The following is a 26,999-nucleotide window of genomic DNA, read 5'->3' on the forward strand; positions in this document are numbered from 1 at the left end:
CTAAAGCATCACAGTGGATGTAAAACTAGAGAATAATCTGTTTTATTCTACATCTATTATATTATTATATAACATCTCATTCATATGAACTGGTGCAGTGGACGCGTCTCACCAGCAGAGGGCAGCAGTGTATAAACACTGAGTCCACGTTCCATAAACACCGAGTGTAAACTAAAGGTCTTTAGTGGAGAAAGAGGGTTTTTTTCCCACAATGCAATGCATCCATTCTGCAGTGTTTGGATACTTGATTGTGTTAAACACTTGGGTCAGGTTTCAACATTTTATTTTGAAAATACCATCATAAAAAGAACAATTCTTTCAGTTTTAAAAGGACCGATTTAAATAAATGACTCTTAAATATCAATGTTGTGTTTCCTTAACTTTAAAATAAATTCAATCATTTCCTGTATTTATAGATTGATCTTTGATTGTTACTTGTTTCTATACTTCTTTGTGTTGTCCTTTTTGTTTATTGGATTATTTAGTTGTTTGTCGTTTGTTTTGTTGTGGTAAAAACAGCGTAATGGTAAAAATGTGATTTCAGACAGACTCTTATTTTGAAAGGGAGGCTGCAGCTTCAGTGCCTTGCTCGGCATCACGTCAGCAACAGTTTGAATCAGACACCTTGAACAAGACTCTATGAGGCGGATGCTTTGAGTCTCTCCTAATATTCAGTGTCGTTACAAAAGCAGCATTCTAGACTCTTAACGTGATTGTTTTTTATCGTTCCTTTAAATGTGTGTTTTAAATACCTGAAGAGTGAAACGGTTATTAATCCACTGCTGAAAATAGTCCCCGACAAATGTTATTTAGTCAAGTTATTAATTTATTTATGTATTGTCTTGTACACAATGACAGGGAAGCAATTACTGGGAATTAAAATCTTAAAAACAATTATTTAAATATGTAAAGAAAAAAAAAATTAAGTCATGCAATTAAAATATAAAATATAAAAATAAAATAATTTAAATTTGTGGCAGACAGAAATTGCAAATTAAATAAACTTGTTAGTGATGTAAATAAATATATTTCCTATAAAGCTCAGATTGTCACTGATGACACCTGAAGCTTCTGTTTGCTGAACAAACTCCACCCGCCTGGTTCTCCCTGCAGGATAAAACAAGCTGCTCTCTGAGTCATTGCACCACTCAGCTCTTTTCCACTTTTCTCCTCCAGCAACAGAAACACTATTTACTAAAAGTTCGTCCAGTTCCACTTTGTCAAGGCTTCTCTCTCTTCCTCTAGTTAGTTTTATTTGAATCAGTTTAAACTGAACGCTTGTTCTTAAATGGAGATAATGTGTCTGTTTCAAATGAAGGAACATTGTTTTGTTATTGTTTAATAAATGATCTGTTTTAGGATTGTTGTTGCAGAAAACAAACTTCTTCCAAATTATTTTGATCTCACTTCATAATCCTGACAGTATTTGACAATGAACACAACTGCAATCTATATTTTAGTGAAGTAAAGATGAAGAAAATTAAATATAAAATCCTCAGAAGCACATTAAACCAGTTTCTGGTCCCTCAGGCCTCCTGTTAATGGAGAAGAATCTAAAGATCTGACTGTGAAAAGTGATCTTAGAAGCCGACCACATCCTGACTCTCGGATGGCGTCACCGTCAGCTCGCTGCCAGGAAGCCAGAGGATGAATCAAAGCTGCTGGGAAATAGATGGGAGCAGAGATTCACACACACACACACACACACACACACACACACACACACACACACACACACTGATCTGTACTTCAGTCTCAGGAGGTTTCACTTCCTCATCTGCCATTGAAATGAATGAAATCCCAGCAGGACGCCGTCTCTTTCTCACCTACTATCTATCTGACACGTATGCAAACACGTTTTAAAGCTCTAGACTCTATTTAAAGCCTCTGGCATCAACTGGAGCCTGCAGATAAAGACAGAAGAAGAGTGAGCTGGAGTGAGAAGTCAGTATGCACTCTTCTGAACACCGGTTTGCATTTTCACGAGATCACGAAAAATTCATCCTGTCGGGCTTCAAATAATACGTTTTTCGTCCGGTTAGCCAGAGCACGGACCAATCGGCATCCTCTGAGGAGCTACCGACAGCTGTGGGCGGGGCTTAAGTGTGGGTACTGAAGAGGTTAGCGTAGCTGCGATAGCATCAGTTGTATCAGAAGTGGAAAGAACAACAATGAAAGATGTTTTCTCGATGTAAAAAGATGTTTTCGCTCTTCTCCCGCCTTGGAAACAGTTTCCACGTCGTCTTCTCAGGCTACATCCACACTTCTACGTTTTCATTTTAGAACACATCTTTTGTTACGTTTACGCCGAGCGTCCACACTGCAGCCTGCTGCTGATCCCCCGAGTTAGTTTGAAAACTCCGGGGTTGAGTCCCAGTGTGGACGGGCAGAAATGGAAGCTTTTTTGTGGGTAAATCTGCTTCTTGTTTGCAATTGCATGCCCTGTGCACACGATCGGTCATGTGATATGCGTGTGATATCAGGTGTGTTAGTATCTGAATCAGCGCTAAAGCCAACGTATCCTCATGCAGCTCTTCGTAGGATATCCTACGAAAAGTTACTCATTTCTCATGCATTTTCCTACGAAAGTCCAGCAGAATTCAGTCTTTTCAAAATAAACTTCCGTCTTCACAGGAAACAACTTTTTTGTTTCACACGGGGCACTAACAGAGGTCTCCTGAGTGAAAGTCCTTTTGTTTGACCCTGTGCTCTCTGTACATCCTGGATGTACAGAGATTTCTACTAATTACAGCGCATTTATTTTGGTAGGTCAGCTTCAAACGCTGTGTGAGAACAGCCTGGAGATTGTTTTTTGTTGTTTTGAAGCTTGTGGATGTAGCATCAGACGGTTCTGGCCGGGCAGGTTAACGTTCCTGCAGCACATAGAGCAAAGAAAAGGGACGTTTTCATGTGTGAAATTATATCACACTGATCTTTAAAATATGTTTCACCTTGCACCTTTATATTCTTAAAAGCTTTGACATTTTGTGAATACGCTCGAGAAACGTCCTCTAACAGACTAACAGACTCTCATTCCTACGAACAAAGGGATTTTTTTTCATTTCATTTTTCCGAACTGGAACGAGCTCCGTGGAGGAAACAGTCGGTCACAGTGAGCGAGGAGGCTTTCGTCAGGAGGAGGATGTGACATGGAGGCAGTGAGTCACTTCTCTGATCCACATCTCCTCTTCCTCCATTTTACATCACAGAAACGCAGGAAACATGTCTGTTAGTTGATGTTTGAACGACAGGTAGAGGCTTTTATAGCCAAGAGATGCTGTGTTTGAGATTCTGTCTGAGATTTCTGCCATTAAGGCCTCGATAGTTGGAAATCAGTTCATCAGTTCATCTGTGGTGCTCGCAGCATTAAAGAATCGCGTTAAAACTTTTCCATAATAAGAGTGCACGTTCCTCTGGATTATCCAAAGGTTTGAAAAAGATCAGCTAGCATGAAGAATCGTAGTAAAACAAGTGTTAATACTTAACATGAGGTGTGAACATTATATACAAATATACAAAAACAATACATACACTAAGTTAACAGGGGTGTTAGTGTGTTAAATGTACATAATGTGCAAAGATAAGTCCGATACAAACTGTGTTTTCATTAAATACACAGTGGGAATAATAATACAATAAACAAACTTATACAATAAACATTAACAACAAACAACCATAAAGAAACAGTTTCAATGTTCTCTGTTGTCTCAATAAAAACATAATCATCAGGGGGAAGAATAACCACTAATTCCAGTAATAAAACTAATGATCCTGCTGAAACACAGGCCGTGTTTACTCTCTGAACGGTTCAACATGAAGCACTTTCTTCTACCAGGAGGGAGAGAAGAAGCAATTTACTGCAACGCTGTGTGAGAGCGTCCTGAAGGTGGAGGGAGTTATGATGGATGATGCTCCCTCCCTGCTTTTAATGAGCATGCAGCTCTTCCACTCCGTGTCTCAGAGGGAGGAAGTGGTGCTCTAATTCTCTGCATCCTTTTGGGGGGAAGAAGAGAAACACGGACCAAACGGAAATGATGGAGAATTAGAAATGTGGATTAATGTTATTAATGTTATGCTGCAGGTCAGATTTCTTTCATTAATCCAGACGATTGATAGCAGAAGGACTCGTTAAACATGCTGATCCAGGTCCTCTAGAGACATTAAAGGGTCTGAACTCTACAGCCAGATGAAGAGCTGCATGAAGCGTCCTCCATCATGGGAGGGTTATGAGAGGAAGGCCCCCCCGACTCTACTACAGAGGAACACAACACCTCATAGTGTTCTGTGTTTATAGGTGGTGGTGTTGTTTGAGGTCATTACACATCTATCTGTGGTTTTGTGTCTCTTTGTATTTATTTAGTGAGTCTATGTAGTTGTTGTGGTCTCCTTGTTGTTTTGTTTGTCTTTAAAGTTGTTTTGGTGTCTCTTTGTAATTGTTTTGTCTTCGTGGTTGTTTGTGTCTCTTTGTTGTTGTTTTGACTCTTTGTGGTTCATTTGTGTCTCTTCGTAGTTGTTTGTGTGTCTTTGTGTCTTTGTTGTCATTTTGAGTCTCTATATATCGACCAGTTGTGTATAAATGTAATTTGTAGGTTGACTCCATCTTTCATCAATAATCAGCTGACTCTACCAGATTGATGAAGATGTCTTGAGGGTTAGAGTTTGGGTGACCTGACATTTCTGCACCTGGTTAATGAATCGTTGATTAACAAAAAACAAAACAATAACACATATTTCCTTCTGATGACTTTGGGGTAAAGTTAAGAAAATTGTAGTCTTGGATCTGAAGTGTTGATGATTAGATGGAAAATTACCCTAAAATATCAACTCATTTTCATCTTAATTCTTCTCTCAGTGCAGCCCCCTCCTTCTGCCTCATCCCTATTATCTGTGAACCCTCTCCTCTTTCGTCTCCTCTCCTCTTACCTTTTTACCTCGTTCTCTCCTCTTCTGTTCAATCAAGTTAAATCCTTTAAACCACTTGAACTCCTCTGTTTATTTTCTCCCCTTCTGCTTCTCTTCTCCTGTTCCAGGTGATCTGAGCTCCGTTCAACACAACGTGATCGTTTTATCTTCTTTTATTCGCAGTGCGAAAGCTCTGAGAAATCCCCCTTGATCCTCAAAAATAAGTAATATTTCCATCTGCGTGAAGTCCTCATGACAATAACAACAGTAAAATAAAAATACATTTGCCTGATGTGTAAAGGCCTTAAATCGTCGAATGGGTGCTGCTCCTGTTTCCTTTATCAGCCGTGACACTGAGGCCGCTTTGTCTAAATGTAGCGTAAACTGTATTAAATTAACTTACAGCGGAGCAGCCTGTTTAGAGAATGAACTGAATTGAATTATTCTGATTGAGTTACCCAGGAGGCCTTTGTGTTTGCTCAACATAATTGTGTTCGCAGCACTTCAAATGCTCGACTCTCAGAGGAACACGGGGGGAAGTCTGTGAAGATAGCAGCTCGCTAAGTGCTGGTTTAAAGGAGTTATTTGTCTCAACAGGACAACTATGTTACAATACCAACTAAAAACATGTAATAGAGTTACAGATGCAAACAAGCGCTGTGTCATCGCTCTTCAGCCTCACTTTGGTCTCATTTTTGGCTCCAAATCTGTCTGTCAAACTCTGGGGACTCGTGTCCATCATGTCGTAGCAGAAATATCGATGTGATTATGCACCGATTAAACTCATCTTGCATTCAGTAAGTATGTTGATCGCGGAGCTTATTCGCCAAAAACATCACAATAGTTGTGACTATATTACGTCATAACATCTGTCTCTTTTTGTCCTGATGAATCCAGATGTGACCCGAAGTCAAACCAGCATCTGGTTTGAATGAACTCTCAGTTCAGTTTGCACCAGTTATACTTTTGTCAGAGTCACTTTTAGTTCCTCGTGCCTAAAGTCTGAGGTTTGTAGAAGTGATGCTACCTGCATCCACATGTATACATGAACTACAAAGGGTTTTTATTATGATAAGTAAAGATGGAGAGAGAAAAGTGAATATAAAAGCAAAATAGAATAAATATAAATAATTGGAGAATCTCCACAAGCAGTGACAGACGGAGGGAAACGTTTGAATTCCTGCAGCTGAAACGTTTCAAAACGAGACACAAATCTGAGCTTTTGACCTCTGACCCGCATGAAAGAATTCCTCCAGAGATCAATAACATGTCAAAATATTATGAACACTCTGCTCATATCTGCAGCTTGAACCACGATAACTGTGGAGTTTAAACTTCACAGATATTGGATTCCAAAATGTTTCATCTTTTAAACATGATCTAAAGAAGATGTACCTGCGATCGCGTGGCTTCAGGGGCAGCTCACTTAACGTGATTTAATGCAACAGAACAGCCATGAACGGGATAATAAAAGTGTGAGTCCTCATCTGGACTCATGATGTCTGACTTTATTCACTAGCTGAGCTGTGAGCCAGAGGAGGAGGAGGAGGAGGAGGAGGAGGAGAGGGATATTTAGAAATATCTTCTCTGTGAGCTGCTGAACCCTCGACCTCGATCCTGGATCAGTCCTTGTTGTTGCACCTGCAAGCAATGAGCGGGCCGGCAAGATCCGCAGCACACTGGAGATGAGCCAGGGAGGAATGTTGGTCTTCCCACTGCTGCTCGTTCTCTCTTCATCCTTTTTGATGCAGCTGCTCGTTTCATTGTTTTTTTATTTTAAACCTCATCAGAGGACGTTTGACGGGATTCTCTTCATCTGGGTCGAGTATCTCGCCTCCGGGACAGTTATGACAGTAACAGGGCCTCCACACGCCGCCATTATATATGCTTTTAATTAAGCTCTTCATTCCCTCAATAAAAGCTTTTTATGATGAACTCATACGGCTCCATATTTGTTGAATCCTCCTTCTTCCCTTTTTAAATGTCTCTTTTTCTTTCCCCGTCGTTAAATTCTTTGTAGAAACAAAGCCAAGTTCAGTTTTAACACTCTTCAATATGTTTGGACAGACGGAGAGGAGAAAACCTCCTGATAATAAACTCCAGAACACATCAATTCTCCCTGAGAGGGGGGGGGGGGGGGGGCTGTTAGCAGCACAATAGAAACGTTTTGGTTTCTGCAGACTGTGCACAACAGAAGCAGTGTTTCATTAACTGCATTAGAAAATCAGCCGTGACTTTGGAAAAGTTGGTTTCATTATTAGCATCACTAATGCTGAGTCATCACTTCTTGCAGCACAGTTTGTATTGGAGCTCTGTTTTAGTTCCGTATCAGTAATTGTGTCTTTTTAATGCAACAACCATCAGTTCACATGTAAATACATTCTCTAGATTCTGATTCTTCTGCTTCTTTGTCTTCTTAAATACTTGTGATCTGCTGCGTTTGAACTGCTTCTTGTTCAATAGTGAGAATAAACTTAATCACAGCCCTCTATCAAACATGATGATTAAGAAAATACCAATTTTCAAATCAAAGAACGGACTTTCCAAGATTATTTCCTCTTATAACATTAACATATAAAGCTAACTGCTCAAAGCACGGCTGTCCTCATGTCCTCCTGTTTGGATGGGAAGTATCAGTGAGAGGTGGCATTCATGAGGAGGAACATGAATAAGAAGTCTATTAACGACAGATTCATTTCTCAGTGAACTTCGACCTCACAAAGCAACCGTTCCTCAAAGTCTTTCACAACCGTTGTGAAACGAGGGAACAGAAGATGTGCTCATATCTGTTGCTTCACATCTCTCTGCTGTGATTTGTCTTGTTTCCTCCTTCAGCTGAACATTTATAAATCACTGTCGGCCTTCTGTCGCCTGGAATAAAAGCTCCGCAGCTAACGCTGAGCAGACGGGAGCGGCTCTCGTTTGTTTGTTGACAAACGAGGAGGAAGAGTTTCTCTTCTCTGACAAAGCAGCCGCAGGGAGGAGAACACATTCAAGTCTAATATTCAGCTCGGTTCAACAGGAGAAACAAGGAATTCTCAGCCACCTGTGTCGAGTAAAACATAAACCCGACCAACATCTGATTCTTGTGTTTAATTACACGAATGTGTGACTCAAAATGTGTTGAGGCTTCAATGGTTCGTTGCGTTCACGTTGAGGCGGAAAAGCAAGATAAGAGGCCTCGTGACTGGAAGCCGGCCAGTTCAAATCAGCAGAATATCTGTGTGGTGGAAGTGAGGCGGGTGACACTTCCTCTTCTCGTTCCGCTCTAAAGTGTCATTTTATTTTCTGCTCTTAAGGTAAGTTGACCTAACGTGCCACACAGGAGCAGGCTCATTAAAGTAGAAGCTGATAAACAAACTGTCCTCACGGTGGAAACACGACTCATATTGAAGAAGGATGATGAGTGAAGAACCACCGAGTTCATCCTGAAGAGGACATGAATGTGTCGACCACATTTAATGGCAATCGGTCTGATATTTGTCAAGACATTTGTTTCAAAACAAGAAGTGTCAACCTCATGGTGGCCTCAGAGGACATGTTAGTGGATCACCACCGTCAGTAGGGTTCATCCTCTTAGGACCATGAATGTCCCGACACCGCTAGCTTGCCTTGAGAAGACAAATGAAAGAACACAGAGAACATCCTGAAAGTGTGCCTCACATACTGCAGATCAGCTCCTGTAAAAACCAATAAGAACCACCAGCGAGAGGCAAAGGCTGTATTGATTTCCGGGTCCTAAACGAGCCCTGTGGTGTTGATGAATCACTTCCTGCAGTGAACCTCTTGATTACTTCATCCGGCCGCTACTGCTGCTAATTAACAAGCCATTTAAACATAGGAATTGTCTAATGTAGGCTGGTGGCGGTGGAGCTCACAAGAAGACAGACATCCAGGGCCTCATGTAGCCTTTTGTTCAGGTTGTGTGGATGGAAGTGGAGCTCTCTCTCTCTCTCTCTCTCTCTCTCTCTCTCTCTTGGGGGGAGTAACTGGAGAGTGACTGGTCTGCTGGACTGATACTGGCCGACGCTTGTTAGCTAATGATCTCGCAGCAGTGTGCTGATCTGGTGGCATCTCTCCGGGTCGTTCCCTTTCTGTCGGGGAGGTTAACAAGGCGTGCGTGTTCGTATTTTTCCACCATGAATTTATATTTATATATCTTTTCTCCTCCACGTCCATGAGTCCCAGAGGAAAGTGTGGATGGTTTTCCACTCTGTTTTAAGGGCCGATGTGTATCATGTAGGGGCTCTATTAGCACAAATGGAATCTGATAATCATAGCTTCATTAGTGTATCATCAGCTGTACGAATTATTGTGTTTTTGATATGACAAAGAGCTCTCAGGGAGCTGGTCCTCGTCATGCTTTGACCATAATCCAGGAGGAAGTATTGAGAAGTATTGAGAAGCAGTTTAGTTGTATGGGAGTTATTCTATAGGACTGTCCCGTTTAACGGCAGAAACAAAAGTGAGAATAACTTTATTTTCAACCAAAATAATCTCCACATACCTCTTAATTCATTCATCCTGTATCTTGCTGTATCATATGCTTAAAGCCTGTATTTATTATGAAGACTCGTGGCCCTTGATGGATCTTTGCCTGCTCTACCTTTTGAAGAAAAATAAGCACCTTCAACTGCAGGTCATTCAGATACTTCTGCACGCAGCAGACGATGGGATTTCACACCATGACTGCTTGAGTCGACATTTATTCTGTCATCATTGTGCAATAAATACTGGCCGCTACACGTATCTGCAGCGCTCTCACAGTCAGCATGAAAACGGTGAAGGTGATGTGTTGGCTCTCGCTATCAGCAGCCAGCAGGGCCACATGTAATCAGCGCCATGTTTCTCTCCGGAGGGACAGCCATTCTTCAAACGAGGGGACCACTTGTGCTCGGTCCGGGCTCTCCCCTTCTCCAATGTGGGTTTAATTTCACACAGACATGGATCTGATAAACGCCCACACCAGTGGTAGCTTCATGGGGTATCATGGGGTAAAAAGCCATTCCTCAGCAGAGACGAAACAGATTCATTAACTTGTGATTTCAGAGTAGATGGAGGAGCTCTGACCTCCGTGGACTCAAGACTTCAATAAAATGTGTCCATAACTGTAAAGAGATCCTCTGATCCACCTTCACACTGTTCCATATTCTATGTTACATATTCTAGGTGTTCTATTCCAGTTCATCATTTACATTTCCTTGTCTCGCCACCTGACTTCTGTAACTCTACTTCCGTTGAAAGCTTCTGTTTTCTTTGGCAGCCTCTCGTAGAGCAGCTGTGAGCTTGTTGCTGTCAGTGAACGATGATTGCACCTGTCACTTATGCAAATCTTGTGGCTGCATTGCATTCTGGGCCGTTGTTAGTGGAGATCTCTCCTTTCTGCATTCATGGTATTCAAGGTACATTAAACAATGTTAGAGTTTTTTTTATTTTTTCCTGTTCCAACAATGTACATTAGTGAGTATATTTCAGGAGGCCTTACAGTTACTGTACCCGACACCGCGCTGCTGGACACAGGCCGAATTGTTGGGACCGCTGGAGGGAAGGGGGGCCAGAACCAGAACCAGGACTGAGAGGAGTGGACTGTCAGACCCTGTTGCAGTAAAATGAGAAGTTTTCTAAAGAGAGTCTGGTGCTCGGAGACACTACCGCCTTCGTCCACAGGGAGCGCCAGAATCAACACTAAATGAAAGTTACTCGTAGTAGCTTTAACTGGAATTAACGGGGCTGCAACTAACCATTCTTTTGATTTAAACTAGTGATTCATCAATTAATAGTTGTTCTATAGAACTAAAACTATGAAAAATACACAGAACAATTTCCAAGAAACCCAACATAACATTTTCAAATGTCTTGTTTTGTCAAACCAACAGTCCAAAACCCCAAAATATACAATTTACTAGAACGTAAGACCAAGAAAAGCATTCTTTATTAAAAGTATTCTGACATTTAAGAACCATCAAGTATTTGTTTGCTTGAAACATTAATCTATCAAACTATTTGATTTTTCTATTAATTGATTAATTGACTAATCATTGCAGCGCTGACCAACAGAACGACAAACTATATTTAAAGATAAATTAAAAAACATAGATGGCTTCAGATCATGAAAGACTAACCTGGACCGTACAGGTGATGGAGGAAAAAGCTGTTGTGAGTAAATTTGCACCATGAAATATGGAACCAAATCACATATAAATCAAATCCATATTCAACCCAGTCGTAGAGGAAATGAACACGCTCTTCATCCATCTGTATATCCAATCATCCGCCCGGAAACAGAGAGGCTTCCTGTCACTGAGCTCCGGGTCAAGATGGTCCAGATCAGAGCAGAAGATGCTTATCAGGCACTCGCGTCTCCTCTGGGACTCCAGCACCAATAGGAATCTGTGGAAGGAGGAAAATATGATGTGATGACTCAAGCTGCCTCTGTGAAGATCAGTTATATGTTCATGTTCGTTTTAGGGTTTGCTCTGTTGATAGGATGAGTTTTCCCTCCTCATCATAATCCTAAATAGTCCATGTTCAGTGTGCATTTAGGGGATCTATTGACCAAAAAGGAATATAATATTCATACTGTTTTCATTTGTGTATAATCACCTGTAAGAATTGTGTTAGCTTCTACGTAGTGAGCAGGTCCTCTTCACAAACTCTGCCATGTTGCACCGCCATGTTTCTACAGAAGCCCAGAACGGACAAAAACCAAACTCTGGCTCTAGAGAGAGACGTTTGCGTCTTTTAAGTCACCTGTTCTCTTTAATCCGTCTCTCAAAACTTTCCAATTTCCCCACTTTACCTTATTCAAAACAAGCCAAAAACAGATAATGTTGCTCAAAGCGGAGTAAAGTGTTTTGTTGGGGACTATTTGCAGCTGTGAATGAATACAAATGTGGTGCTCTTGTAAACATGTATATGATGTTTGTCAATTTAAAAGATAATTTCACAGGTCAAGACATTCTCAGTTTGTCGTAGTGTCATTTAGTTTTGCGTGCCGCTCAATGAACTTCTTTTAAATTGACAAACATCACATGTTCATCGCACAATTCAAACAGAATATAAAAGAAATGTGTTTCATTATTTCATTATACAACAGGATCGATTCTGTTTTCACTCTTGGTCTTTGGTTTAACTTTGATCTTTTTCACTTGACTACATGGGATTTCTATGAGGTTTGTTGCACTGATTGAACTCTGTTTAATAGTCTTTAGAACTAAGTCACCAACTCACTAAAGAGTGTTGATCACAGCTGAAGGTGTTGAAGTTAAAAGGCTTCAGCTGTCAGCAGCGACACGTTTGGGTCTCTGTGCTCCACTGAAGTGGTTCAGGCTCACTTGGCTTTGTATCTAAAGGACTCTGCTTTGTTAACGAGCTCTTTTTCAAGTGGTCCAACACCAAATGCCAGAGCATCAGCGCCCGGAGAGCTGTCTGCTTTCTGTTGGCTCGTCACAGAGGGACACTAGAGAGGACTTAGGTGTGAAACTTTACTCTGCACAGTCAGTCGGAGACAAATCAGCGTTTAGCACAATCGACATAAAGCCGACAATAAGAGCCTCTCTGATGCTACACTGGTAGATTCAACCTGTGCTTTTGAGCATCTTGTGTTGAGGAGTGTGTCAGAAGGAGCTCCTCGTATGAATGGAGATCTCTACAAAGTAGTGAAGTAGAATCAGACAAAACAAACTCAAATCAAGAGTCAAAATGTTACGAGCAGCAGAGACGACCTGCTTATATCTCCAATGACTCATTGATCATGTTTGGAGTTTAATGTCTCGCTTTAGTTTGGATTCGGCATTCTGAATGGAGAAGTGACAGTATCTGGAAACAGACGCTCTCTACTGCAGCTCCACTTTGTGTTTTTATGCCTAAGGGATGAAATAGCTTCTTTTTACGGTGATATTATGAATATCTTCCTCCGGTAATTAATCCATTAAAGCAGCGTAAATGTGGAAAAATAATAATAATCATCATTTGGCAACAATGGGATGCAAATGATCATTTCTTTGTTTTTGGGGTTTGTTTTTGGGGGGAAGGAGGTGTCTGAAGCACACAGAGCTCCACTTGACCTTCGCCGCTCTCCCTCACTGTCCTTCTATAATACCCCCCCCCCCGTGTGGTGTATGAAAAGAGGCCTCCGCCGACATGTGGGCGGACAGACAAAGCATCACTTAGCACCGGGTCATTTGTCACATCAAAGCATTCTTTGACGCATCGGAGAGAGGGAGGCTCCCTGTAATCTGGGAGAGTAAAATGTAACCCCCGCCCCCCCCTGCTGTCAAATCGGCTCTGACCCCCCCCCAAAACCCCGAAATCTTCTCAGTTTACAAACTGAAAACTGAGCTGAAATACTGCTTTGTGTTGTGACAGTTTGATCCCAAAAACACCCAATATATCATTTATCTTTGCAAAACTGTTTTAGGGCTGCAAATATTTGTACTTTTGTAAAGATTGTAGATATTATGATCAGAAATATTTGTTTTTGGTCAACAAATGTAACTTTGAAATCCTATTGTTTCATGAAAAGCAGCATTTTTGTTGTCAAAGTAGATGTTATTTGACAACAAATCCTCCATCTCTCTTGCAGCTTAGAACCCTGAGCAACATGTAAATGGATATAATATCAATTTCCTGTTATTACATCCATATTTTTTTTAATTAATCTGCCTCATATTGTCTTTCCTTCAGTGCTGCTTCCACTGTATTCACAAGCCATGTGGTTACAGGGAAGGGTGTGTGTGTGCGTGTGTGTGTGGAGGAGGGTGTATTGATTTCCGATGGATGGTTGGGTGTTTTATTTCCTCTCAACATGTGAAAAAGACAAGGTTAACACTCACTTACTAATGTGACAGGACCAGGAAGTGGAGGTCTCATCCTCATTAGCACTAAACTGAGGGGCTGAGCTTTAATGTGATGTTTTCCTCCCGAAAACTCTGTATTTATTTTGTAAGAATATCTAATGATAAATGTCAGATATTTATTGTTACAAGTCTTTAGGACAGCAGCAATTAATCCAGGAAAAAAACAAAAAACAGAGCCAGTGATTATTTTTTATATCTACTCTCACAGTGAGGGATTAAATGTCTTTGAAGGATTTGGGATTTGACCAGTGTGTGATAGAAACAGCCCAGAAGTGCCTCATGAATCGGTAAACAATCTGTAAAATGGCACAAGAATCCCACCAATGGCTGAGGCCCGGGGGGGGGGGGGGGGGGGGGTGGGGGGGGGGCGTTCCTTTTAGCCGTCAATCATCCAGGCGGCAGGCGAAATGATGGAGAGGCGAAGCTGCATAAAGTTAGACATGTACACATAGAACAAGACCGGAAGTTTATGGATTAGCCTTCAAAATAAAAACTAATTTACCGAAAGAGTAAGGGCTCACGCTTGTGTTTCAAATATGTTGTTTTAAATGCAAACAACTGTAATTAGATTAACTCTATATTTATTATAAAATATCACATATATGTCAGTGGCGGCTGGTCAATAGAGGGCGCTAGGGCGCCGCCCCACCTTGATCCACAACAAATAAAATAAAATAAATAATAATAATAATAAACTATACAAATTGTCAATATTTGTGTTTTTGAAATATGATATCACCCAGTAATATGTGTAAAATATGATATCTGGGGTAAATATATGCTTTTCCTGCACGTCTTCTCCGCAGCTCTGGGGCGCTGGAGAAACTGCCCAAAAGAGGCGGGTCTATGAAGCAGTTTAGCCAATTGCTGATTAAAGATATAAATGTGTGACATACAATTTTGCCAATCAGCTTCCTCAAATAGATTCAGCTTGGGACAGAATCGATTCTGCCCCCCAAAAATGAGAAAAAAATCTCATCAGTCCGATCGGCTGCAGCGTCCAATCACATGACTGATGAACAATGAGGGGGCGTGTCGGCCGTTAAAACACTTCCTGGAAGTCTGTTCTCGTGGGTCCTCGCTCATGGCTCCTCAGAGATCCCTCCTCCCTCCTCGATCCTCGCTCCTCAGAGCAGAAATAAGAGCTTTGGGACGGCCGTCAATATGGCGGCGCAGAACAACTTCCGGTTCGAGCGAGGATCGATGAGCGAGGAAATGATCCTCGCTTGAACCGGAAGTTGTTGAGGAAATGAGGAAATGACAAATAAGATCTTGGGTACTTCTCAAGTCTCTTATTTGTCATTTCCTCGATTCCGGTTCAACCGGTTTCAACCGGTTTCAAGTGATGAGTTGAACCGGAAGTTGGAAATAAAGTCTTATGGAGGACGTCTTTAGCAGGACGTCTGATAAAGGACGTCTGATGCAGGACGTCTTATGGAGGACGTCTGATTTACCCCAAGACCCGTTTGAGAGGAGAACTTTGAGGAGAAACTTCAGGCCAAAGAGCTGATACCAGATCAGCCTGACCTCACAATCAGACAGCAGACTAGCAGAAAAGTGCTGGATGACGTCATGCTAATAACTTATTTAGCTTTTTAAAACAACGGGGACAGATCCAGCATGGACAGTTAGGGAGTGAGAGACATGAAGCACCTGTCTGAGAAATGGATATATAGTTATAAATAAATAATTATATATATGTGTGTGTGTGTGTGTGTGTTTTATATTATAGTGAATATTATTATATGATATATATATTATTATATGATATACATTATTATATTATTATATGATATATATATATATATTATTATATTATACTGAATTCTCTGTGAGGGTGACAAAAATACGATGTCCTGACGTGTTTGTCAAAGTGTTATTTACTGCTTTTTTCATGTTAGAATGAAGGTTAAATATTTAACTGCAAAGTAGTAACACGTGTTTGATACCTTAATTCTTTTGCATTAAATCATACTGGGATGTTTGCTGAAATTGATTGGATGTGGCACAGCCCTACAGAGAACATGTTCCACCAGCCGCCACTGATATATGTAAATACATGTTGCTATTAGGTGCTACGTAATGATTTTATTTTGAAAAGCCCGAACGGAAATTTATTTTTTTTAATGTTTGCTAACTTTACGCTACCCAGAGGAACAGAGCGGACAAACTACCAGTTAACAGTTGGGACTACTTTGCTGTGGGAATACCTGCCTTTTTGTTAACTTCGTTTGTTTTTGGAGGGGGACAAGCTCAATTATATATACAATATATATATATATCGATTATGTCTTAGTCCTGAGACACGGAGCTCGCGCTTGAATTACCTGTGGAGCAAAATAATGTGTCATCTGGCGAGCAACGGTTTCCGCTCGTGCGGTGTTGTTGTGATGGCAACACTGCCGTCGTCCGCTAGCAGGCTAAGCTAAGCTAGCTGTAATGGCTGGTGTCTGGTACCGCTGCAGAGAATTTGCGATAATTAGCATATAATAAACACTTTTTTGTTGTAGACAGTTAGCCTATAATGCCACTTAACGGATAATGTTTTTTTGGATATCCCAGTGAGGTGAGTGTCACACATTTAACCTAGTTTAAACACGTTAAAACGCGTTAGCACAGCTAGCTGAATCACTCTGATTATAGCGGAGCGCAGCGGCGCCGTCTATTTCCTGGATTCAGAGACGTTCCAACCAGATTACAACATGTTTACAATTTATTTTATTCGAGTCTTGGGTGGTGAGTCTCTCGGTTGCAGGTTTGTTGTAGACTGAGGTGGTGAGTTATATTTGTAATGTAATGTCATAGCTTAGCTGACAATGTTTCAATGCACACATTCATATTTTTATTATTATTATAAAACATCACAAGTTAGCTTTTATAACCACGCCAGGAAATAGCCATCGCCACCCCGGCACGCCGTGCTGGCAGGATAATTTATTTTGGAATTCCGGGACATTTACGTTCCTGCTGTTTCTCTTACTGACTGTGGCTTCTTTCTTCTTTTATTCTGCAGGAGGATCATCACCAGATGGAAATATTATATTAAGACCGAGTGGATTAACTCATCGTGCCTTTCAGTAATATAAAATATGGAGTAAAATTTATTTTACAACATCATGAGCGCCGTCAAATCTCCAAAAAACCTCCACTGCTGCAGAGATTCCGTGTCCTTTACATTTGGATTTATGTGCAGCAGCCACTGACTGAATGTGCATTCTTATTTATTCATTAGTTATGTGTCAGCACGTGTTGGATATGCTCTGATTCCTATAAACACTACTATAGCGTGAATTCGTGTAAAGGAAGCCCCCCCCAAAAAAAGAAGGAAGAAACATGGCCTCTGTGTGGAAGAGACTGCAACGTGTTGGGAAGCATGCGTCCAAGTTCCAGTTCGTGGCTTCCTATCAGGAACTGATGGTGGAATGCACGAAAAAATGGTGAGTTTTTGTCGGCCACAGAGGTGTCATTTAAAGCCCCCATGAAACACTGTGTGTGTGTGTGTGCTGGAATGCTGAGCACACACACACACATTCAGGCATGTCTGCTTGCTGGGAGGGGCCCGGCTTCCTTGTAAAATTGCTATGTTTTTTCTCTCTTCTTGTGCCGCTGATGTAGAATTTGTATGGTTTGAGTCACGAAAAAGAGGGTTGCAGGAAGAAAGATTTCCCTTTCCTTCTAACCCGAAAAGGGTTGGGTTTAAAGCTGCCCCCGCTCTCCTGAAATATGTCCTTGAGCAAACACTAAACACCTACCAGCTCCAGGGATGCTGTTGGGAATCCAATCTTGACTTCTGATCCCACTGGAAGTAGAGGATCTATGAGAAAATTATTCTTGGGCGCTATTGCATCAGCAAACAGATAATGTGTAGTCGTTCATAGCGTGTCTGTTGAAAATATGACCTGCTGACTATTTCCTCCACACATGTTGTATCTTTTCTATTTGCAAAAGAAGAAGAAGAACTGGTTTATTGCCATGTCGGAAGTAATTTTCCTCGGTGATTTGGTGTGTAACGAAAAACAAGTATGGCAAAAGTCAACAATCATAAATGGCGGTGTTTCCGAAAGGATTTTGTGAGACTTAGGTGGACCTTGCCTGGACCTTTTTAAGGGGGTCTGGAGGCATGCATTTTAAATATAATATACATCAACCCGGTGCACTTTGAGAGCTTCATTGAGAGGTTACGGATATGGAGAACCTTGTTACATTTAGAAACAATGACGTAATCTACACGGACTGTGTAGCATCCTGTATAAAAGTACAACTCAGAGACACTTCTGTTGTAAAGAATGAATGATATGTGGATGTATTCCACACTGGAGCCTGCAGGTATGTGTGTGTCCTGTAACGAGTGAACAGCACAGACTTGTAAAGAGAAGACGTAGCCTGCAGACATGGATTCTCCAGCTTCTTGCCGTAGGCGTGACTAAGACCTGGGACAGATGTTAACGTGTCGGAGAATGGAATGAGAAAAATGTACATCAGAGCAAAAAAGGGTGGGTGGGCTCAGCACACCGTCAGCAAAACGCTTTGTTTTTACAATCTGAGCTCATCTCTTTTATGTCGTTTAAAGGAAGAAATATGTATTTGTTGTTTCATAATTTAGCTCTTGAATTAAAGACATAACATCTAAATTCAGCAGCCCTTGAAGATGAATTGATTAGGGCTCAGTTTTTCTTCTTCAAGTAAAAACTCTGCTCATTTCAGTTGCCACTAGACAGCGTGTGATGCTACCACTCTTCTTAAATGTCAGCTTTACAGCATAAAACTGTGATACGAGAAGTGTCTACCTTCAGCTGATAGTGCAGCCTAAAGGGTCTCTGCTCTTCTTCTTCGTTGGTGTGTATGTGTGCACGTCTGGCTCGTAGAGTGTGTTCTGGCGCACGCTTTCTTGCCTTCCTCGGACTTCATCAGTACGGTATGTTATTGTTTCAGTGGAAACTTTCCATCTACGCAGACTGGAAACAGTCCCCAGAGCTCAAATGGATCTCAAATCCTGAAGCCTTCAGATGTGATTTTAAAAAAAAACAAAAAAAACTTACAGCCCTTCAGTTACTGTATGTGTGCCCATACATAAGGATGTGGGTGCTTTTAATGTACACTGTGTAAAATGTACACTTTGCTGACACTTAAAAGGCTCAGTAGAATAATCTCTAAAGTCTAGATAAGTTGGGTTCACTTCAAACAATCAATAGGTAGAAGTTCAAGGGTCCGTTTTGCTGTGTGTGTTCTTAAGGCCGGGGTGTACTCAATCAGAAGTAGTTCATACGACCACGTCTGAAATCAAACAGCCACACTTGAAGGTGGAGTGAAAAGTGTGTCATTTAAATATGGGGTTAAAGGTGCTCTTTTTCAGAAAGTCTCCCTGAGGTTAGGTGTGATAAGTCACTTGACTCCTCTTAATAATCCATTCCATAATAAATGTCTTGGTGCTTGAATCATCCTAAATTGTCTCTGGTAGTGTTGCCTTTCTCTGTCTTTCTCTAGACAGAACGTGACTCCAGATGTGACCTGTTTAAAGTAGTAAAGATGAGTTGTAGAGCATTGACCTGCCAGCTTACATGATGCATAATAACTGATTTGGTTCTTTTAAAGAGGAGGCAGAAGGTAGGAGCATCTGAGAATATCACCTTTAGATGGAATATAATGGAAATGTAAGGGCCCTGGATCCTTGTTAAGCTCCTGTTGCTGACTGTTGCTCAAAGCTTCTTGCAATATTGCTGTTAACGTTTGCACTAGTCGGCCCTTATCAGTGGCTAAAAGAGGCTGTCTATGAGAGAGTTTTCTGGCTACTAGCAAATCAATGAGCTAGTTTTTCCCCACGTCTTCTTTTTCTACAAGCTTAAGATCTTTGTTATTTTCATCCTTGAGATGGAAGGAAAGTGGTGACAGACCAGGAGCCTTGGATTGTGGGTGTCCTATCCTATATATATGTGTGTTTGTAAAGTCATTCTTGGTCTTTATCTGTTGCCCTAGTTGCTGTAGTTAGCATTCCTCTCACACACCCAATTTCCAGACTCCAGAATCAATTCAGACCGACCACTAAAACATTAATGAGTCTCAGTGTTTGTGTGTTGCCAGTGAAATTAAGCACTGCCTCCTTTTTGAAACCTGATCCATCAAACCATGTTTTCTGTTGCCTTCCATCAGCAGCAGATAGTTATGAGTATAGTAGTCAGGGTGAGAAATCAAACCTCCTTTAATATGTTGACCTCTATAGAAATGGATAAACTCAGGGATGTTTATGGCTGAAATGCATCAAATCTGTTGACGTAAGTGAAGTTGACGGATCCCATTACATCCACCATCTCACCGTTGCACACAAGCATGTTTCTGTACCCTATGTCACTGTTGTGGTTGTACAATCCATGTTTAATTGACTTTCTGTTGTTATACGCCTCGTTTAGATGCACATGCTAGCATCACTTATTTCTCTGATATTTTCTAATCTGTAGTTCTTTTCATCTGTTTGACTGACTCCATACGTGTCATTAATGGAGCTATCGGTATATAATCAGACATTTAACAATCAATCATTGAGAGGATGATGAACCGGAAAGTTCAATGTCAGATTACAATAGATGATTGAAAAAACAGGTTACAATATGAATCCGTGGTAACAGAGTATTTATGTACTACTGCTGTTATAGGCTTTGCTTTTAGCGGTCATAGATCCCTTTGTTTATCTCGTCTGATGGCGACACAAAGAGATAGCTGAGCAAATATCCCGCTTGTCTTCATGTATATTAAGTCTGTTTCATCATCAACATGGGCTAAAAAACAAATATTATTTTTCCACGTGTACATCTGTCCAGGCTCAGAAAGAAAGCACGTAAAGGAAAGAGCTCCACAAATTGTTGTTGTTCTTGTTTGTCTCGCAGGTTTGTTTGTTTTCTGATAACGTAGCTCGTCAATGTCAAGCGTCCCAAGTCGGTATTGTCGGGTCAGTGCTCTTTCTAGCTCTTGAATGTGTTTTTTAATTAGATTATTAATTGTGGACGAATGCAGCGTACAGTTCAGTCTTGTTCTTGTGGCCAATGAATGTCAAAACTCAAATCCTGGCCTGAAAATGACTGGCTGTGTTTGTTAAGTGCGGAGCAAAGTTCATTAGTCAGACAGACAAGTTTACAACCAGCAAGATGCTGGTTTCAAACCCTGCAGATTGTCAGATTATATACCCTCAGAAAAGGATTGTATCCTGTGTGAAACCTTCTCCTTTCTCTGCTGGTTTCTGCTATGTTATGTTTTAGACTGGGCTGCATCACGCTGACTAGAAATATAAGCTTGTAACCAGAGAGTTGTTGGTTCAAACCCCTCAGGTTCATAGCAATACTACCGTCATGAAGGGTGCAACCCCCACAGCGAAAGGCAACTCGGTGTGAACTTAAGCATGAATGCTTTTAGTATTTCCCCCCACGAGGCTGCTGCTTTTGAGCAAAAATGCGTTGCTCATCAACCTGTCTGGTAAAAAGACAAAGTTTGAAAAAAGCCAACAAGTGTCGCTGCCGTCGACGCGTACGGCGAGGATACGAGAGTAATACGCTGGAAACGACACAGAGCCGCTATTGATTACATGGTGATTCTATCGGGCTGTATGCGAGCGCGGCTAATCAAGACTCACTCAATGCTCCATGACAAGACAAGGATGGAGGATGCCTTCATATCAATCAAGGGCTGCAGAAAACCCTACAGGCACACACACACACACACACACACACACACACACACACACACATATTAGTCATTTAGGGATTTAGAAGCTCTGAACACACTCACTCACAGATTAACACTTCTCTACAAGGTGTTTTTGGAAAGCAACCATTTTGCTGGGCTCCAAATACAAATATATCCATCTCCCGAGAAGGAAGAGACGATTTATGAGCTGTCTGATTATTATATACTAAAAGTTAATCGTGTTTTAGTGTCCAGTGATGAGTTTAAAATATTGAGCAGCAGCTGATTAGCTCTCCTTCTTCGGAGGTAAACCATTAAATTACTATTATATTAGATTATAGAACATCTAATAACCCAATTATTATATTTACATCATCTCATCACATAATCTCAACGAGCTCACTCGTCACTGAATGAAAAGTGTCTTTAAAAGTAAAAAGAGTCCAGGCCGTCAGTTGAGTAATGTTTGAGTATTTCAGTGGAAGTCACCGGCTGTGACATGTTTACTTTCTGTTGAACGTGTGTGCCTCATGGCAGGCGTCCATCACGTCTCTGCCAGAGAAACCTCTTCCTGCCAACTCTTCATTCTTCTCACATTTAAAAAGGCCTCCACACATTCCCGAGTATATGTTTTTGGCACCAGGAGATGGTTTCTACTGCCAGCTTATAGCGTGGAGCAGTTGTTCCTGTTGTGGATGAATCCACACAATTTGAGTTTTACGGCTTCAGTCACTGATTTGTCTTTTGTGTTTGCTCATGGGTCTATGATTTGGACATTTTTTAACTAAACTGATGCCCTTAATATGCCAAAACTGGGGCCAACGCACAGGTTTTTTTTCATAGTTAGTACTTGATTTGTTGTAATTTGTGTGCTTGCTTCTAACTTCCTTAATTATAGCATTTGCTGCTAATTTAATTCTGGCAGCTCCTCATCTCCTCCATCTTTCCCTGTACCACTCTTATCTCCCCTCCCTCCTCTTCCTTTATTACTTGATCTCTCTTCTCCCCTCCTCCTCACCTCTTTCTCTCTTTCCAATAATGTCACTTTAACTGCTTTGCAGCAGAATCCTCCCAAGTGTAGTTGTTCTGCGCTGCAATTATGGACACGAATGGGCATTTACATACCCCCCCTCCCACACACACACACACACACAGACACACACACATACGCCCCATGAGACACGAGACATTGCCGGGTTGTGAAGCAGTCAATGGGGTGTTAAATGTGGTGAAAACAGCCTGACAGCAGTAGAAACAGACACACCAGAAACACATGGCCCTGGAGACTGCTCATCATTTATCAGCCTGCAGAGCGATGCTGCAGCATCTGCAGGCTGATAAACGTGAACTGTACGTGTGTCACGATGGCAAATCAAACACCACCAGTGTTGTGGTGTTACATTTAGGAAAAAATGAACTTGGTTCATGTGTAATTTATGTTTTTACGACCTTCTCTGGTAGTAAAAGAAGAAGTTTCCTCCCCTCCTCTCTTAGTCTGTGAAGCAAAGATGTCGTCTCTGCAGGCCATTTAAATCCTCTGTCTTTATTGTACCGGCTCTCTGGACTAATGTGAACATCTTAGCAGCTTGTGATTGATCACGTTGTAGTAAAGAGTGGTGGTAATGTACCTTTAGGTAGAACGGTGGTATAATCCTTCATCACCCTTCCTTCTGCAGACGCTCCCACCCGCTAACTGTTAGGTCGGATGATGCCGCTGCTGCCGGCTAGGTGATAAATTGAGAGAAACAAAAACAAGCTCATGTGTTTATGAATATGTTTTGTCTATCGGGCAGTAATCAACATCGCCTGACTGCTCATGTCGTTGCCTTAAGAGCTCCTTGTTTCTCTGCTGTTGGTTGTGATTCACACTGTGTCAGTATCTCCCTTTGGTTAGCAAGCTGGTACAGGGAGAGTTGTTGTTGCTTTATTATCTTATTTACCCACTGAAAGGAAGCTTCCTATCATTCCCTTCTTTACTCCCAAACCCATGATCCATCTGCATTTATCTTGCTGGATTAATTACACGGTTTAACATTAACCATCACAGTGTGAAATAATGTTTTACTCACGATTGTTAGAGGCTGATATTCAGGTAAAATATGCGATCAGGAGATCAGCATTTATGGTTTTTCTAGTCGCTGTTCTTGATAAAGCTACATCGTGATCAATAAATCCATGTTGGTATTGATAAGAGGAGAGCTAGTAACGTTAGCAGCACCGCTAAGGATACCAATAGAAGCCAAATCCGCCTTATTTCTTTCTCATGAGGTAAATGGTGGAAAGATAAAATAAAATACGAAGCTTTGAGTTTCCCCTCTCAGATCCTCAGAGGCTTTTTCCACACACACAGTTAATGTGGACTCCCCCACCCCCGCAGACATCTAGTGATAAGGAAGGAATGAAAGAGCCAGTAAACTAAAGCAACAAGATGAACAAAGATGCATACCATTCCTAAATGTGTACTCTCTCTGGACAAGTCTCAGTGCAACTTAAAAGAGTCTTCACGTCTTTCACTGGGAATAATAATAAAGTCTGCAGCAAAATGTGTGGAAGAAACGTTATGCAGTTCCAATTCACACACAACTATTTAGCTTTCTTTTTGTCACTTCAGATACTGTATTGATGTTAACAATAGTTTTTATTTATCAAAAGAGTGATGTGACACAGCTGAATCCAACTGGGCAATGAGGTCTTTTAAATTTGGCCATAAAGAAGAAAGTTCATATTTGGATAAATAATGGGCAGACTTTGATCTAATAAAAGTGATGTTTGGTGCCAGTCTGACTGACCTTCATTAAAATGTTTGGATGCAGGAAAATATAATGTAAGTTACAGAACATTCACTATTTAAACCTTAGTAAAAGGATGTTTCTCTCACTCCTGACACTTGTGTCTGGGTTCGTGTGTTCAACGTTACCTCTGTGCCATTGACCTCCTGGTTGCCTCATAAACACTGACTGACTGTTCTTTAACCGGAGGTCAAGGGACTGTCAGTGTAGACGAGAAGAACTCAGTCACACACACACACACACACACACACACACACTTCTAATGTTGTTACCAGCTTAAAACATATATTTTCAACAATGGATTCCAATGTTTTTAATGACTGAAATGAAACTTCTCAAACCGCTTCCTCAGCATAACCCATTTCTTCTTTATTCTCAGCACAGTTCTTGTTTCAACAAAATGCAACTAACGACGCAGCTTCTGCTTAAACGAGAGTGATGGTTTGACATATTGAATAAAGTGAGACAACAATAGATGGGTGGGATCTATCCATCCATTGGATCATCTGTCTTGATGGTGAAGGCCACAGTCTGACTGATGGTCATCCCTCTCTGTTTCCTCTTTTCCTTTTTTCTCACTTCCCACTTTCAACCATCCTCTTGTTGCTGACTCAGAAATTTGACAAGTAGGTCAGTCAAATGAATTAAAAAAAACGTTTCTTTGCTCAGCTTTTCATGAGGCTGTTAGGTTTCATGGGGAGGTTTTTATGTCTGTAGTTGTCTTTTTCTTCCATTCTGTCCTGGTCAATATTTCTACAAATGCAGATCTTTTAAATGTAATTATATTACTGTATATAGTCCTTTAGACAGCCCTACACCACACTGATATCTGTCAAACATTTTTGCTTAAGTTCACTCTTCCCATACCTGAAAAAAGCAAAACCTCTATCAATACATACGACAGGCTATCCAAGTCAAAGAGAGATCCACCAAACAGGACAGCTGAGTTTTAACTTAAGTTTTAAGAGTTTTTAACTTTTTAACCAGCCGTTACTGGAAACGTAAAACTCACTATTTCTGTGAATGTGTGACAGAATACATGTGGTGATGTAAAAGGGTTTTACATTGTAGAGGATTGTTAAGTATGACCAGAGGCTTTTTAATTCACCTATGACAGTGTTTTTCCCTCCTGTTGGAGAAATACTGGCATGTGTTTCTTTATGCCTTAAATTTATATTACAACGGCTGCAGAATAAAACAAATATTCATTGCGACCATGACTTTGGCTTCCCATAATTATATGAACATAATTTACTGTGATTTTGACATTTACAGTGTGTTCTGCTCATAGAAACCTCTAAATATGAACACAAGCACTCAAACTAACAGCCAGCCACCAGGGGGCGATCTAGAGGGTTTGGCTTCTGGTACCCTACAGCCTGTAAAACACTACCTGAATGAGCAGAAAATGCACTCAATTCAGGTGAAGAATAACCATATTTTGATGCAAAGATTTGTTAATAAGCAGAAATGTAGCACAATGTGAAAGTTATACGACATTCTGAGTCGTAACGTTTGCCGTAGTTTGAACTGTTAGCGCTGTTAGCACAGCTAGCTACGAGCCACCGCCTCAGGCGTCGCCATGTTGAGAGCCGATAAGAGGCAATGGAAATGCTCCCAGTCTTGTATCTTGCACCTTTTTAAAGCAGTGCTCAAAAAGCAGTTGATTGAATTGAATATTGCTTGAAATATGGCAGCACTACTGAGCCGTACGCTGCTATGCGTCTGTGTTTCATAACACTGTGTTTGTTGGAGTGTTCAATGCTGGTCTGACTCGTCTGTCGTATCGCCTGTGAAGTGGTCCCTTCCTCCTGTCTACAGGAAAGATAGGGCAACATCCTGTCGCACCCTCGACTCCCAACCATGCAGATCAGATCCACACACAGAGCCTCGAGTGATAACCACGAGCACATTCAAGCTGCTAAACTAATGTCTTTGACTAGCGAGCTTTGTTTTTACGTCTGTTTAAATTACATATTATCCTAAAAGAAAAAACCCATCTGTTCCCCTGAGCTCTGATGAAATAGTTAGACGTACGAACACCTTTCATTCTTCCTGACTTCCATCTGATGGAAGAGATTTGTTTGAACCACTGCAGCTCTGCAGTCAACAGAATTTAGATTGTATAAAATGTAGTGATTTAACCGTAGAAATGGCACTAAAGCCAGGAAGCATAAAAAACTAAAAAAAGACAATTTAAAAAGTGTGTAATATGAACATGAGACATGTGCTCTTCAGTAACTGGAGGGTGATTCTAAAGTGTCCTAAAGGAAAACACTGAACGCCTACATGCTCACTAATTGCAGGTTTCTCTGGATGAGAGCTGCAGCTAAAGGCCTTAAATGTAAATGTAGGAGGATTCATCTGTGTTTTTATGTCGATCATCTCAGCTCCTGCTGAGCTTTACTGACTCACTTTCACGCTCTCTCTCTCCAGCGCACACTCTCACTCACTCACTCACTATCACAGATTCTTCTGTTTGTCTTTCATCTCTTTTTTTTTTTTTCTTCTGAGAACAATTTGTTGATCATTTTTTATTGTGATCATACTTTATTGTTATGCCTCCGTACCAACAACAGCTGTGTTCCGAGGTGTTATGTTATAACTTCAAAACACGTCTTTGTTCATAACTCGAGTATTTATACATGTCTAATAAAGGATAAAGTGGGGACATTTTGGACAGACATGGATGTAAACCAGAAGTTAAACAACTGTGAGGCGGTAGTTCTAGTTTCTTTGATCATATCTGAGCTTTAAACTGAAGACGCAGTCAAATACT

The 26,999-nt window shown here is 41.0% G+C and overlaps 1 protein-coding gene across 9 annotated transcripts in view; it reads left to right on the forward strand.

The window, feature by feature from the left end:
* The first annotated feature begins 15,902 nt into the window (after positions 1-15,902).
* The window catches only part of ehbp1 (EH domain binding protein 1), a 133,322-nt gene continuing 122,225 nt past the window's right edge, over positions 15,903-26,999 (forward strand). For 8 of the 9 annotated variants that reach the window (XM_076104157.1, XM_076104148.1, XM_076104149.1 and 5 more), the window contains exons 1-2: positions 15,903-16,326; positions 16,774-17,197. In XM_076104157.1, the coding sequence (XP_075960272.1) occupies positions 17,094-17,197 (104 nt within the window). In that variant the 5' untranslated portion in view covers positions 15,903-16,326; positions 16,774-17,093. The remainder of the gene's footprint in view (positions 16,327-16,773; positions 17,198-26,999) is intronic. The other variant, XM_076104156.1, reaches the window with a different exon arrangement.

This window comes from Anarhichas minor, unplaced genomic scaffold, assembly GCF_050575085.1.
Source record: "Anarhichas minor isolate MPS153535 unplaced genomic scaffold, ASM5057508v1 ptg000029l, whole genome shotgun sequence".
Classification (NCBI taxonomy): Eukaryota; Metazoa; Chordata; class Actinopteri; order Perciformes; family Anarhichadidae; genus Anarhichas; species Anarhichas minor.